Source organism: Antennarius striatus, chromosome 20 (genome assembly GCF_040054535.1).
Source record: "Antennarius striatus isolate MH-2024 chromosome 20, ASM4005453v1, whole genome shotgun sequence".
Taxonomy (NCBI): Eukaryota; Metazoa; Chordata; class Actinopteri; order Lophiiformes; family Antennariidae; genus Antennarius; species Antennarius striatus.
Window position 1 is genome coordinate 5,401,103 of NC_090795.1, and position 15,095 is coordinate 5,416,197.

The window sequence follows — 15,095 nt, forward strand, 5'->3', positions numbered from 1 at the left end:
CAACAAACTGCCACCGTCAGCACCCCAGAAAGATCCAGCCAGAACGAGCCCTGGCTGCATTCTGACACCCCATCAAAGAAAATCACAGGGTTATTGTTTTATTGAAGATGCGCAATTAGATTGTAGTATCTGGTTATCAAAGGCGGAATAAATATCTGAGGCTCATTGGTGGGATGTTTGTGTCAGGTTTTTATCACTGGAAGGGAATAAAAAACCCCGATTAGGGATAAAGTCAATGTGTCAACGTATGTGTATTTCTATACCATATAATAATCTTGTTTTTTTATGTGAGTGATGATGACACACAGGCAGCCTCGACACGTTTTTTATTTTTCACTTAAATCCATGGTAGCAAAAATGATACACGGCCGAAACACCAGACACACACAAGTACTCTGAAACATGAACAGGAGGTTCTTCATCACCTCCTTAAAAAAAATAAAGCTTCCTCTTCAGATCAGCACACCTGAATGTAAGCAGATCCACCCTGAAGTGATTTGCCACAAAAAACCCAAAACATTTAAAAAATAAATCAGGTTTCCTTCAATGATGCTAGTAAATGATTTTTTCTATCCACGCTTTGAAACAATATATTTTTATGTCGTCTCCCATTGGTACAGACTCTAAAAGGCATGTAACCTCTGACAAAATGATGTTATTGCTTTTTTTTAAAAAAAATATCCAAATTGGATATTCTTACAAGTTGTTTTTTTTTGTTGCCTTTGCCAGAAATAATAATAAATAAGGAAGAATAATCGGCTCATGTGTAATCTGATTGCACTTAATCCTCTAGACCCCAAATTATAACATACTGGTCTAGTAGTCTAATAATACCTGTCTGATTACATAAGCATGTCATTAAATATACAAGCAACAAAGTCGTCCTGCTCGTAAAAATGATAAAACTTAACCTTTATAGTGACAAAAGCACTACATTCTATAATACACCGGCAATCACAGATTGCAAATCTCATTTAAAAATGTCCTGCCCTCTCCTTCAGCTGCTGCATACTTCCAAACTATTAGCACAGTTGGGACACGTATACAACCTCACAATGAGATGTCTGTCTCCATGGCAATCACAACTCTGTTCCACAAGACATTTAACACCTGAACATAGAGGGGGGAAAAAAATCATCTGGAAAGTGTTATAAATTGGTTCCACATAAACCAAAAATGCTGGCAAAAGTTTTACATATGTTCGAGGTACATTCTCACAAGATAAGGTCCACTATGGTGGCCGTTACACTGCTGACACACACACACACACGCACGCAAGCACGCACACACACACACAAATGTACATGCCTTTCAGTCCAGAATAATGTGTTGACATCTTACTCTTCCCTCCTCCTGCTACACAAATCTTCATCTGTTTGTCCCAAACCTGACAGTAACGACTGAAACAAAAAAGCTGAAGTTTGTTTTAAACAAGAGTCAAATGTCCTAATGTATTAATACTTAAAGTATATGTCAGCAGTATGCCTCAGCCAAGCTAGATAATAAAAAAATACAAGTCTGTAGCCAGCACCAAGAGCAGTTAGCTTATTTGACTAAACTAGAGATGTGTCAATGAGTTACCTTTGAGATGCTGGTAGGTAATTTTGTTACCTTTAGTGGAGAGAGGCTCCATGTTGCCAGTTTTTGTGCTAAGCTAACTAACCGCTGAATTTTGCTACAAATCCATCGCACGTCTACAGCTTAATGCCATTCACTATCAAACATACGGCACATTTGGTTCGTGGGTAATTCAGAAGTTAGTACTTTTTTTTTTTTTTTAGGGGAGAGGAGGGTTGGCATGCTGTATTTCCAGCCTGTGCCCCAGCTTAATACGTCTCTATTTGAGCATCCAGACATTTCCTTCTGCTCAGTGTTACAATATTTCCCTTTGATGATCATATTAAATCCAGACTTATAAAAAGAAACACTATACACCTCCCCAGGTCTCAGCTAATAACAGCCCCTGCTTGAGGATGCACACACGTCAACACACACACTTTCACTCCATACATATCAGAAAGATACGTACATCCAGCATGAAAAGAAAACACTCCAAGACAACAACAAGAACAACAAAAAGAGCATGTCCTCTCATCTGATGTGAGGGATACCAGAACACTAACGGAGTAGATGAGAGGTTGTTTGGCCACAAGGAGGTGCAGAGGACATGGCAAGTTAGATGTGGGGCTTTTCAGACTCGTTCCTTGTTATGAGAATAAGGGAAGAATCCAAAACAGCAAGTCTTTTCTCTCCTGTTTTTGTCATTTGTGTAACTTGTCCGTTTTCACATTTCCTTTGCCCGATTTTCTGCGGTGTGTTCAGTCCATGTGAGGTTTCTCGACAGCACCCTGAGGAGAGAGACAAAGAGGAGGCCAGTGTTAAAAATAAGATCTTAGTCAATCAACACTACGGTTAGAAAAACAGGATCTCCATAGTAAAACAGTCACACAGCTCTTACTATGGAAGTAAAGAGTAGTTTCTTTGTTGCGTCAAGGAAGCGCCTGAAGTAAACACCGAACTGGATTTACGATCCTTAGAGTGAGTGAAAGTCACTTAGACAATGTTCTCTCAAACTAAACTTGTGTTCTGGTGACTTCAGAGCGAGTCCTTTTCACAAAGTGGTGAGTCCCACATGAACACATTGATTTGAGATGGGTAAATTTCCCCCAGCTGAAAACATTCATCAGATTTTCCAGATTTTCTACTACATGCTTTTCCAATTTTCTATTGTTCACATCACTACCTTTAAGTCTCAACAGTTTGTGTACGGGACTGAGCAATATTTTAAATGACTGCAACTTTCAGTTATTACCAATGTACTGTAGCTTTAAAACAGTTCCAAGAAGTATGATTTTATTTGGATTGTTAATACTGCCAAACAGCACCGGCATTTTTTAATCTGTTATAAAAATCAGAAGCCAACAAAAATCTATTTTGAGCACAAGGGGTTTCATGTTCCTCCTGATCCTACCACCCACTGGAGCGAAAGCGAGAACAAAACCACGAGTGCTGACTTGTGCCAACATTCCTCAGGCCTCATTACAAACATCAACAACAAGTAGCAAATGACCCTCCGGTCAACCGAGTCCTGACTGGCTCTGCGTCTGTCCACGACTGGGAAAAACAACAGCGATTAATCTCTTTTCACGCTTTCACTGAGTCAAACTGAGGGAGTGATCGGACTCTTCTTTTACAGACGGAATGAGGTGAGGCTTCTGGGCAACAGCCTAATGGAGACATCAAAGCCGGCTTGATTGGATAATAATGAAGGAAGGAGACTTCCAGTGCACTTTACACAACTTTAAGACATTTGATAATGCCTGACTAAATACAAATAAAGCATGTCTGGGCTTTTCTGATTTTTTTTCCCCATGTGTCAAAAAGTTTAACACATCACACAGAATTAGATGTTGAAAAATAACCCAATAAATCAAAAGTGTTGCAAACGGTTTGATCTATAAAATTTGTAAGTGGATCTTTGATGACATAAATACAAAATATCAAGCTAATTGACTTAATGAAAAAAATATTAAATAGTTGTCTGGGTCATTTTAAGAATGTGCCTACTAAGGCATCTTACTCATTTACCACAGGTGAGTTTTCTTTTCAAGGTTACAGACTGCCATCATTGATCATGATTTTAAAAAATAATCATATTCGAGGTATACTTTTATATACCTCAGGTTATAAAAGTACAACGTCAAAAGACAGGAGACTTTACCATAGCAAGTTGGCGTCCGATGTTGCCCACAGTAACACCGCCTGAGAAGAATATACACGGGAGCCAGGAACGTACATACAAGAAGTCTGGGGATGTATACCTGAAAGACAGGAATCCTCATTTGTTAATCACTTTCCATAATACAGAACAGGTTTAATAGTGATGTTCTGAAGCTAAATGTAACCTCTGACCTAAAATAAACATGAAGCTAAATAACTTTTCACAAAATGTCACGTGACAGCGTATCTAATAGAAATCCCAAAGACAGATCTGAGTGGGGAAAACATACAAATTATAACCATACTGGAACTTTGTAAGTTTGACCCCTCCGATGTGAAATCATGGATAACTTAGTACTTACTGGTAGACCCCATTGTAGACAAGCAGCTGCGTGAACACCGTTGCCAGGAAGGCGGTGGTGACGCCTAAACCAAACCCACTCCTGGACCGATCAAAAGTCCACCATAGGCCCAAAGACAAGGCTGCCAGGGTTAGGGAAAGCTGAACGTTGTTGTCGAAGTTCAGCTTCTGTTTCAAGAGGCGGTCAAGGACAAAGTCAAACAGTTTGACACAGCAAACTAAGACTCCTTCCTAAAATATCTGAGTAACTCAGATGCCTCAAACTCCACCTTTTAAGGCAGAACTAGAGACATCCTGTTGTTTTGGATGCCATTCAGACTGGACACAGAATAGTGGATTTTCCTCAAGTTCGAAATGAAAACCACGCTGAAAAAAAACAATTATTATACACGACAAATCTTTCATGAAAGGATACAACACTTGCATGGTTGATGCCGACGAAGACCGCAATGCACCTCATGACGCTGGCCCATTCCCTCTTGAACTTGTGCGGCTCTCCCAAATGGCGGTCAAGGCAGGGGTAGAGCAGACCGACAACAGCTATGATAAGAAACAAACAGAACACAATTATGTGAGATAAGCAGAAATGAAACACAAGCTGGCAGATTCCGTCCTCAAACTGCTGTGTGGGATTATTCCATTTGCTAAACATGCACTTCCATATTTAGTGACTCATTCAGACGCCTACATTCAGTTAAATCCCACTGAAAACTAATAGTTTGATTTTAAATCCTAGTTTTCATTGTTTGCCTGCTTTTAATTCCTGGTTTCTGTGTGATTTCAAATGTATTTTATTTTGTAAGATCTACTTTTTCATGAAATATCCCAAATCAAGCCATTATTGGTTGTTTTTGTCTCTCCCAAATCCAAAATGTATTCATCTTAATATTTCATAAAATAATGTTCTCACAATTTAGATGCTGGGATTATGAAAATTTATTGTTCAGTATTTTTCCATATATCTAAAATAATAATAACAATAAAAAATAATTTATTTTCTGACTATTTTTACTTCATATTTCTATTTTGTTAATTTTAAAAGCAGGCATTCACAGTTTTCTAATATTTATAGAATAAACAATCAACCGATGAAATACAAATATTGATTTATGGAGAGAACAATCAACAAGAAGTTCATTGTAAACAATTTTAAGAGTTTAGTTAGCCTATTCACTACAATGAGGATCTGAAATGAGCTCCTACACAACATAGAATTAATAAAGCTCTTACATTAAGGTCGACATAAACCTAAGAAATATATCTCCAGCTCTACTTTCGTTTCTTATTCCTTTTAGCTCACAGGACAAATCGACGATGCTGTTTTTGTCCCTCCCTCACTTCCTGGTTCCTGGCCTTAAGAGCCCCTCCCCTTCAGCTCACCCGTTACCGCATGAACCAATCAGAGCGCAGCTCTCCTCGTATCTATCTCTCCCGGCCAATCAGAGGCCGACAATCTACTGCTCGTATCAAGTTGATTCAGAACTTGTTTCACAGACGTGGCTACCTGATAAAAAAACATTGCACCGTAAATAAAGAGACGATTAGATTACTTACAAAGCCAAACGGTGAGTCATAGTCACATGGTTATATAGACGCTGACAGCTGTGACAATAAGCACCGTTGATTGTTTTAGATGATTTAAAAAACCGCATTATTTGTGTCACAAATAACTCCACGGGATTATTTCTAGCCTTTAGTGCCTATACATTGTTATAGTTGTTATTTTCATTATAATTTTCTAAAATCTTTTTCATGTAGAAGTCTACCATAACTCCCACCCCACATGTCGTCCTTTGTCCCACATGTAGGTCCAAAGTGATAACCAAGGTCAGACGGTCTACTCACCAGCTCCTGTTCCGCAACATGGTGGGATCCACCAGGCAGACGAAAACAATGTTGTCATCACTTCTTCGGGAAACAGCGTGACATTTCTTTGTATCTGCAGCAGGTTGAGCACCAGGGCGAGGAACGCCCCGACGGTGAACAGAACGAAACCGCGACGGATCAGGTTGGCCGTTCGGACGTCGTAAAGGGAGCCGTAGGCATTGCTGAGCATTGAGCTGATGATGGACATCATCTCATCAGCTTTGGATGCTAACCAGTTGGCTCCAGATGAATGCTTGGCTTCAACGTTGGATGCGCAGGAGCAGCTCCAGCAGTGGTCCTCCAGGCTGGACATTTGGCACTTAGGGGCTGGATGCGAGGGAGACAACATGTTTGGAACAACACAGCTCTCAGGCAAAGATGAACACGGTTGTAAGCCGACATATCAACGAAGTGTTCAGGAATCTGCCACAGACTGATCAGCTGTAAGTGTGCATAGATATGAAAATGCTCCTTACCTTTTTCTAGAGATGTCTTCAGCGTGTGGTCCAAACAGAATCCTCCACTCCTGTTCATTCGCGCCTTATTACACAAGGATTTCTTTCCTTCCTTTCCTGTTCGATACAACAACGACTTTAATCACGCTGTTCATTCACATCATCGTTAGCAGAAACACACAGAAAGATAGAAAGAAAGAAAAAACACTCAACGCTGCTCCATTCCAGAGCACAGAGCTCATCCTACCGGGGGCAAGAGCTTCCTCTGCAGAAAACAATCACAGCTGTGTCGGGTGAGAATCGACAGCCAATCAGAGCGCGGCAGCTGATATGACGTATGTCCACCGCCACGCCCCCTTATCCGGAACAGACGCGCAAAATCGAGAGACTGGCGACAGCCTGAAGTGAAAGTAGAAACAGCAGTACTTTAAATGGCAACAAGGCATATGCAGCTCATACTATGAAAAGCAATATGAGAATTATGGTGAAAATCATTTTCATTGTTTTACATGGTCAACATGAGATATTAAATAATGTAAAAATAGGAGTATAGTGGAGCAAAATACAGAAAATAAATGCAAACAAATCAGTTAATACTGAGCCTTGATGCACATTAATGATAAGATTCTGGAGAATGAAATATATCTTTACCAGACAGAAGAGAAAGCTTAAACGTTGTTCCTCAACATCCAACTGCTAAAGAAGACTGCTTCTCTTCAAACTACATTCAATCTCCTCCACAGGTACCCTTATATAGGCAGGCGTTTGGAAATAGGACAATTTTTTTCCCCCTATGTTTTTAAAAACGTTTGAACCTGGGGTCAGGTCATGAGAGGCGTGACATGCAAAGAGGAGTGTTTAGGGAATGTCTGTGCAGGGCTCCCACACGTCAGCCAGGGGATAAGGTAAATGAATAAGGTTCAGTGCCTTTCAAGGACTGACAACAGCATGGAAACATGTTTTGCAAGAATGTTTGTGCCTCAGCCAGGTCTATGTAGGGCAATGTGATAAGAAAACCCTACAGCAAAAACATACAGGTATATGTGCATGTTTTGCTTTTCTGTGTTTCTGAGGATGTGACTATAAAAACATTGTGACTGTGTAAACATTTTTTATGAGATAAGACTATGACTTAAAAAAAACAGTTATTTGTATGCATGGGTTAAATCAGTTTGTACAGACGTTTACGTTAATGAATGAATCATTAGACTTTTGTCACATTTCTTTGACAGGTATTCATGAATCCCCCATTATGTGTCCTAATTTTTACCACCATAAGGTTAACCTTATTGGCATTGATTAAAAGGCTGCTGTGAAGCTTTGTGGATATGAAAAAGGCTTGCATCGACACGAGGTCCCAGAAGGTTTTAGCTGAGCAGGATGATGCCAAAAGATAAGATGGGACCTTGGAGATATTCCAGACTCAATTTCAATTAATATTTAATGACAAATTACTTTGACAAAGAGTTACTCACCTCATTTGCCCACTCTCAGGTGATGTGATTCTACAGGAGTCTTTTAAGTTGGTATTTGAATGTGTCAATATATTCTGATAAGAACTCTATAATCTAAAATAAGGAGGTATTTTTATCTCAGAAATATTTTGTAAAATATCATGAACTGTTTTTTTCTAGTACTGTAACCTAAATTGACAAGAAAAGTAATTTATTGGCAATACCCATGATAAACACAAGACATTTTATTTGTAGCATCTGTTTTTGTTCCATGAAGAGGAAGAAAAAAGCTCATAAATGCAACAAAAAATACATAACTGTACCATTCAAGGAGCATGTGAATGCATGAATGGAGTCACCATGTGGCCAACAGCTCCAGACATACAGTATGTTGTATATAAAATAGCAATGGTGCATTCACTGAAGGGGATTTCTTTCAAAGACTAAATTGCAAAACATATCATCACACAATCCAAGTTATAAAGAAGCTCTTTTTGGTCCCACTGGAGCAGCTTCAAGCTGAACCTTCGAATGTACATATTATATACGGACGCATATTGTAAGTCATCTTATAGATATAATAGTTTCCAAGCAGCAATTTCAAATTGACCAAGTAAAAATTGGTTCTACTGGAACAGGATGAGAAAATGCAATTCCTAAAAGGGCAGTGATAACTGAGTGGTTAAATATAAATGTCACAGCTGCACTTCACTGAAGCTGTTTCACTACTTTGCATCAAACAAGTCAAGCATGAAAGTATATCGATGGTTGAAAAGTGTACATTTGTGCCCCCCCCATCTCATTTCGGAGTCCTTACAGTCGCGTTGGTGCATGCAGAAAGCTTAAACAAATACAGCATGCCTTATTGGACGTGAAGGAAGAATTTTTTAAACATTTAAACAGCTTTCTTTTTTCCCCTCTCATTTTAAATGGCATACATCCTCAATCATGACCCCTTTACAAACACTAAACCGGCTTTCAGGGACATTCACTTTTGTGCAGCCCATCAATAATGCTATCAGTCTTTTTTTTTTTACTTTATCCTACTTTCATTGGACCACATGTTTAACACAGATAAATCACTAAAAGCATAAGGAGGTCAGGACCCCAAATTAGTACATCGCCTCACTAATCCATTAAAAGTGGTCCTTTGCAGGAGAAAGTGAACATGTGCAGGTTTGTCTCTGGGAAGGAGTGCGCGTACATTCTTTAAACGAATGTTTTTCTCTATGTGAGCAATTCAGGTGCCCGAGGACAAAAATCTGAAACACCGTATGTGGGGGGAGTATCGGTGTGTAAATCTCTATCTTTTTTGAGTACACATCTGTGATTCTGCTAAGAGAGTGTATTGTGCGGCCAAAGATGATTTCCCAGTAGAAGACACATTCAATATGTGTAATAGATGTAATTGTGAAAAATAGAGAAGCCTGCAGGAATTTAGATTCCTAATTTGGCTTTTACTGCCTCTACTGACAGTAATATGTGCACTAATGGGGCGACGGAAATCTCAAGTTGTATATGGCTCATCTGGGGCTGTAATAACCATGACTATTACATATAGCAAATAGCTCCAAGCAACCACAGAGCTGGCGCTGGCGTCTAGGAGGTCTCAGACGCATCAGAAGATAAAGCAGGATTCGACGACACTTCAAATAAATAGAAGATCAAGCGTGTCATAGATTATGCTGTTAGAATGGGAGGGATTGAATTATAGAAATAGGAGAAGCCTGCTGGTAAATTGATCCATCAAACTTGAGCTTGACAATTTCTTTTCCCTGTCCTGAACAAAAATTATGAAGGGAAACACACTAAACCACCCTCTTGATAGTTGGTTAGGCAAAAATGGTTTCCAATATCATTTTGTTTTCTCCTTTTTGTTCACGGGCAATATCTTTGTAATACAAAAATACTGAATATTTAGCAAACCCATGAATAAAAGTAACATTGCAAGTATATGCATCACAAGTAATTGGAGCATCCATCTACTTTTATTGGATTACTAGTTGTTGGGATGCTCATAATTCTCAAACATGATCTTTTTCCTTTTGCCAGCAGCGTTGCTTCAGTACATTCTGGGTACTCTGGAGACACACAACCCTTTTAGTGGCTTTCTCTCCCATGTGCCATGAAAGATGAAAGCAAAATCCGGCATATAGAGTGTATCAAGCATCTCAACAAAAGGCGCCATAAAGGCCTTGACTTTACAGCTTGAGGGTGCGGCACTGGAATGTAGTCTCCCAGGCTCTTTCTTTTCTTTTTTTATTGTTCCTTTTTATATCTAGATCCTACACCTGCTCCTGCACAGCATGATTATTATTCTGGGTGTATTACAGCAAAACAGATAAAAAATGCAGGGGGTGTAAAGGATGATAAACCAGCATTAGAGCCACTAGCCAAATAGGCTCTATTAGGGAATACAAATGTTTTTCTGTCCGAGATGTGATTTACATTCAATGTGGTTGTTTAAAGGATTTCAGAGTGTTTGGAAACATGATGATTCACTTTTGTTTTTCTCCTCAGACTTAAGGGAGAAGCTGGATATCATTTTCATGTCTCTACTGTAATGATGAAGCTTGAGCTAGCTGGAGATAACTGTTGGTCAGATTAGCCTGGAAGTTCTTTGCACTTTACTGTCCAAAAGGAATCGAATCTGACTTTTAGCACAGCTAAAACCCCAAAGTTACAACATATTGAAGTGAGGTTAGTTTAGTTCTCCTGTTTACTGTGTTTTCCCTCTTTTCTGGTAAGCGAAGTAATCAGGACAGGCTTGAGAGCAGAATCACTCTTCTCATCCAACACTTGTCAACGAAAGCAGATTGGAATATTTCCCAAACATGGATGTTTTCATTCAAGCTTACATACAATCCTCACTGCACGTCTATTAGATAAACTGCCTACTACTGTTATCATCCGTGAGCTTCCCCACGCTAAGCTTTTTAGTGCTGTTGACCTCTAAATCACCAAAATACTTGACTTATCTGATTTTGAAAGGAAATTGCACCGTGGTGAGTTTTGTATGTTGTGTATCTACAGTGGCGCTGATGACTGTTTCTTGAATGACTTTATGGTTTATATGTTTTGAATCAACACCACAAACATGAAAATTGTAGCTGGCTGGACTGCTTTTGGTTATATCATGAGTATTCTTGTTGTTTCCACCAGCCTGTGTAGGAGGTGTGTTTACACAAAAGGTGTTTGCATGTCAGCTGCCCTGGAGGAGGCCATGAACAGCAGGGCTCTAACAGCCAATCAGCATTCTAAATTATCCCCGGCTGTCGGCTCAGGTGGCATTCTTGACCAATCACAGCTGTTCCCCCACTGGGTACGTTCCTGAAAGAGAGAGAGAGAGAGAGAGAAACAGAGAGAGAGATAGTGATGATAGTGAGTGTTTGAATTGGACAATATTGCTCAAACATGCCTCAAATGTTGTTGTCCAGCATTGCTAATTCAGTAAGTTTGAGCAAGTCTGCAGTTTAATGATGACATAATCCATTGATAGATTGTGACTAATAGTGTTACTATGACACCACCCATCCATGGTAACTTTATTGGGATTTGGGTGCATGCTTAGTAGCTAATAAAATTTATTCAGATGGGACAAGCCATACCACTCTAATATCTGCAAAATATAACCTGCAGCTACTTAGTGAACTTTATATATGTAGAAGAATAGTGGAAATAGCTACTTTGCCTTTGTTCGAAGATAACAAGGCAACTAACTCCACACTGCAGCTCCTCTAAAGTTCATTTTTTATTGTACAGAAATCCAAAACTTTGTGATGCTATGTAAAATATTGATAAAGTTAAACTACTATCAGTACCTAAATAATGTAATCATTTAAAAATATTCTTTCAAGATGTGAATCTATTAATTGTCCCAAGTTAAAGCTGTATTTGATTAAAGGCATCATTCCACATTTACAATCGTATTATATCACTAATGCACCCTATTGAATCTTCCAGGCAGGTTAAATTTAATGACTATGATATTATTTGAGCCTTTCTATTTGCCAGGTACCTATTAAAGACAATCATGATCACACCACTTTTACCTGAGTCAACCTTTTGCTGAGCTGTGTCTGCGTATTGCTTAATGTTTAACATTGTGCAGCCTCATATCAGGGGAAATGCTGCGGAACAACTGTGTAACAGTTAGATGGTAAACTTGCTTTGTTTACTGTTCTCAGATAATTTTAAATTGACCTAATTAAATACAGAGAAATCAACGTCACGTTGATGTCACTTGGATGTGCACTGAAGTAATTGTTATATTGAAAAATGTAACCTTTTTAACATAAAATGTAAAACACATATGCGTTTGTGTATAAGTTGTACACTAGATGCAGAACAGGGAAATCAGGAGATGTCAAAAATCAAATTTGTAATCATCATGTTAATTACTAACCAAATGTATTAGTATTATATTAAATATTATATAATTTGTATATACTATTATGAACATCATATTGTGGTTCATAACAGAGTTTTTAGCCATATATGACCATGATGTCGTTGAACTTTTTACCCCTGATAAAAGGCAGGAGCTATTGCAGGGTCACCTAAATAGCTGCTCTATTATTGCTGATAATTTTAAATAGTAATAGTGCTGCAGCGTAGGTGTCGTTATCTTTATAGATAAGAAAGGGAATACGCAACGTTTTTCCAGGACAATGTATTGTAGGTTAGTCAAATATATAGTATATATCAAATATAGTGTTTTGAGTCATTGAAGTTGCCTGAAGCACCATATTTGCTGTCGGTGTCTATATGGTGTAGTGTAGTGTCCCCCCAGTGGTTGAATCGTGCATAGCGCAGGTTAATCTTTTGGCACAAGAAAGACCAGCAGATGGCACCCACACAACAGCTAATAGAGGAGCACCTGAACTTGGATGACATTTATTTACTTCATTTTAAAATTCTTTTAGTAATATGCTAATAACACGATGCAGTTTTAGCTGCTAAGGTCACATGTTTGCATATGTTTCAGCCTGGCGTGGCATCACTTCCTCAGTATTTAGAAAAAAGTATCAGCAGTTAATTAAGTCCGATGGTGCAACTTATGTCTTTCTCTTCATATCAACAATAGATACAAGGCTGTGTTGCTAAGACACCAGAACAAAAGCACACATCCTTCAGCTCTTGTTTCTCGGCGACCTTCATAAAAGAAACTTTGAAACTTTGACAGTAATTTAAATTTGACATCCCACCGCAAGTGTTTCAGAGCCTCACAAGCATCTAACACACACAATGAGTAGTTTAATCTTTTAAAAAAATTTTTTTTATTCTTAATGCTGTACCAGTGCTGTAAATTAAAAACTAGAGCGGCAAGCGATGTCACATAGGGACGTCCATTGTCCAAAAATTGTTTTATCTGAATGCAAGCAGATATTTTCAATTTCAAGCCTCAGCTCATTTCAAAGCTTCAGGCAGGATCCACCAATGTGACAAACTTAATTTTTGATAACAGACTGCCTGGTGGCCTGAGGGGTTGAAGAAAGGTGAGTCTCCATGTCAGTGCTTCCTCCAGAGTACATATTACGTATGAATGAATTTCACCTAAAGAGTGCCTTTATAAATTCAAAATTTTAAAGGCACACTGATAAACACTACCGATGATCTATTTCCTGACATTTAGGGTCATGTTATGTCACAGCATTCACCACATATGACACACTGGAAATATATTCTGCTAAAGCTGTCCACAATTAAACTGTTGCTGCTGGTAAATTGTTTTCTCTTTTGCCTGTCATTATCATCCCTTTAAAAGTATTCTTTCTTCTAATTAAAGCTTATCATTTATGGAGCACTTATAAATCATGAAACAAAATGCTAATGGATGCTGGCTATCCAATAATTGCTGGCAATTATTATGAAAGTTCTCTTTTCATCTAAATACAGATAATGACATCATGGGATGGTGTGACAAGGATGATAATTATGTTGGATATACATATCAAAACCCCTACTCTGACTGTCAAGTGGGTCTGCTTGACGTCAACACACCATGAGTGGGAAGATTTCCCATCTTTCATGAGCAGAGTAGGGTTTTTTGATTCAATGAACGTGTGTGAGCATCTAAAATGTTTGGTATTTTAAACTACCCCACCCAGTAGCTCTTACATAAATAAATACTCACATGACAACTGTAGAAACTTAATGATATTTTTCTGCGATAACGAATGATTTCTTAACCTACAATTGCACATTTTTCTTCATGTTTCATTGATAATTTTATACTGTGGCGAGACTGTAAAAGGGGCCTGACTTTCATTAACACCTGGCTGCTCGTGAGCCATAGCTCAGGAAAATCTCTTTTGCTTGGTAAAAACCCTGAAACTGGAATCTAAATCCAGCAAGTCAAATAGAGACCCAGATGTGTTATGTCTGACACTCGCTCTCAGCGTTTGAGCGTACATGAGAATGGAGGAACCTGTCCGAGGCCGACAGGGCTGTGTCATGCATTAGAGTGCAGTCTGTTATTAATAAATCAGGAACAGAATGAAGAAGGACCAAAGAAACATCACGTTAATAGATTAAAAAGAAGTTAAGATGCTTTCCTTGTTTACGCCACATATAATGTATTGAACAATCAAGGTATGGACGATTGAAAATAAAGCTCCAATACAGGCAGTTCTCAAGATATGAAAATCCAACTTGAAAATATTTGTGGATATAAACAATCTCATGTTGCCTTATCTGACTTTTGCAGTTCCCATTTCTGCCGCCAGCCTCAAAACAAGCCCGGTGCCGTTGTGAGAGCTGAATGTGTATCACTGCCAAGGAGGTCAGTTCCCACCAGACATCAACAAGCCTCCTGTAGCTCATCAGAGCTTTATGACATGCTTTCACTGAAGTTTATTAATTCATCACTTATATGGCCTTTAAAGCATGTGAAGTTTCCTGCATTGAAAAAATGACAGGTTGATTATCAACCTTTTTGTTAACTTTATTAGCTAACACTGACAGCTTTATTTGCCGACCAGATCACAATTTTTCATCCCATTGTTGATCAGCAAAAACCACGGATCTCCATCCGTCCGTCCGTCCGTCCATCCATCCATCCATCCATCCATCCATCCATCCATCCATCCATCCATCCATCCATCCATCCATCCATCCATCCATCCATCCATCCATTGTCTTATAGCTGACATGCCTGCAGTCATCTTATCTACAGCCGCTGTTCCACCTTGTGTATATACTGTCTTACTACGGACAGGAGACAGGGTACACCCCAGA

General features: G+C 38.8%; 1 protein-coding gene across 1 annotated transcript; it reads right to left on the reverse strand.

Annotated features, from left to right (window-relative positions):
* Positions 1-235: 235 nt before the first annotated feature.
* Positions 236-7,348, reverse strand: insig1 (insulin induced gene 1). The gene is made up of 6 exons (XM_068304493.1): positions 6,424-7,348; positions 5,927-6,274; positions 4,497-4,621; positions 4,083-4,249; positions 3,722-3,821; positions 236-2,348 (listed from the first exon to the last, which is right to left on the reverse strand). The coding sequence occupies exons 1-6, from the start codon at positions 6,479-6,481 to the stop codon at positions 2,319-2,321; spliced, it is 828 nt and encodes a 275-aa protein (XP_068160594.1). The 5' UTR covers positions 6,482-7,348; the 3' UTR covers positions 236-2,318.
* Between the last annotated feature and the right edge of the window lie 7,747 nt (positions 7,349-15,095).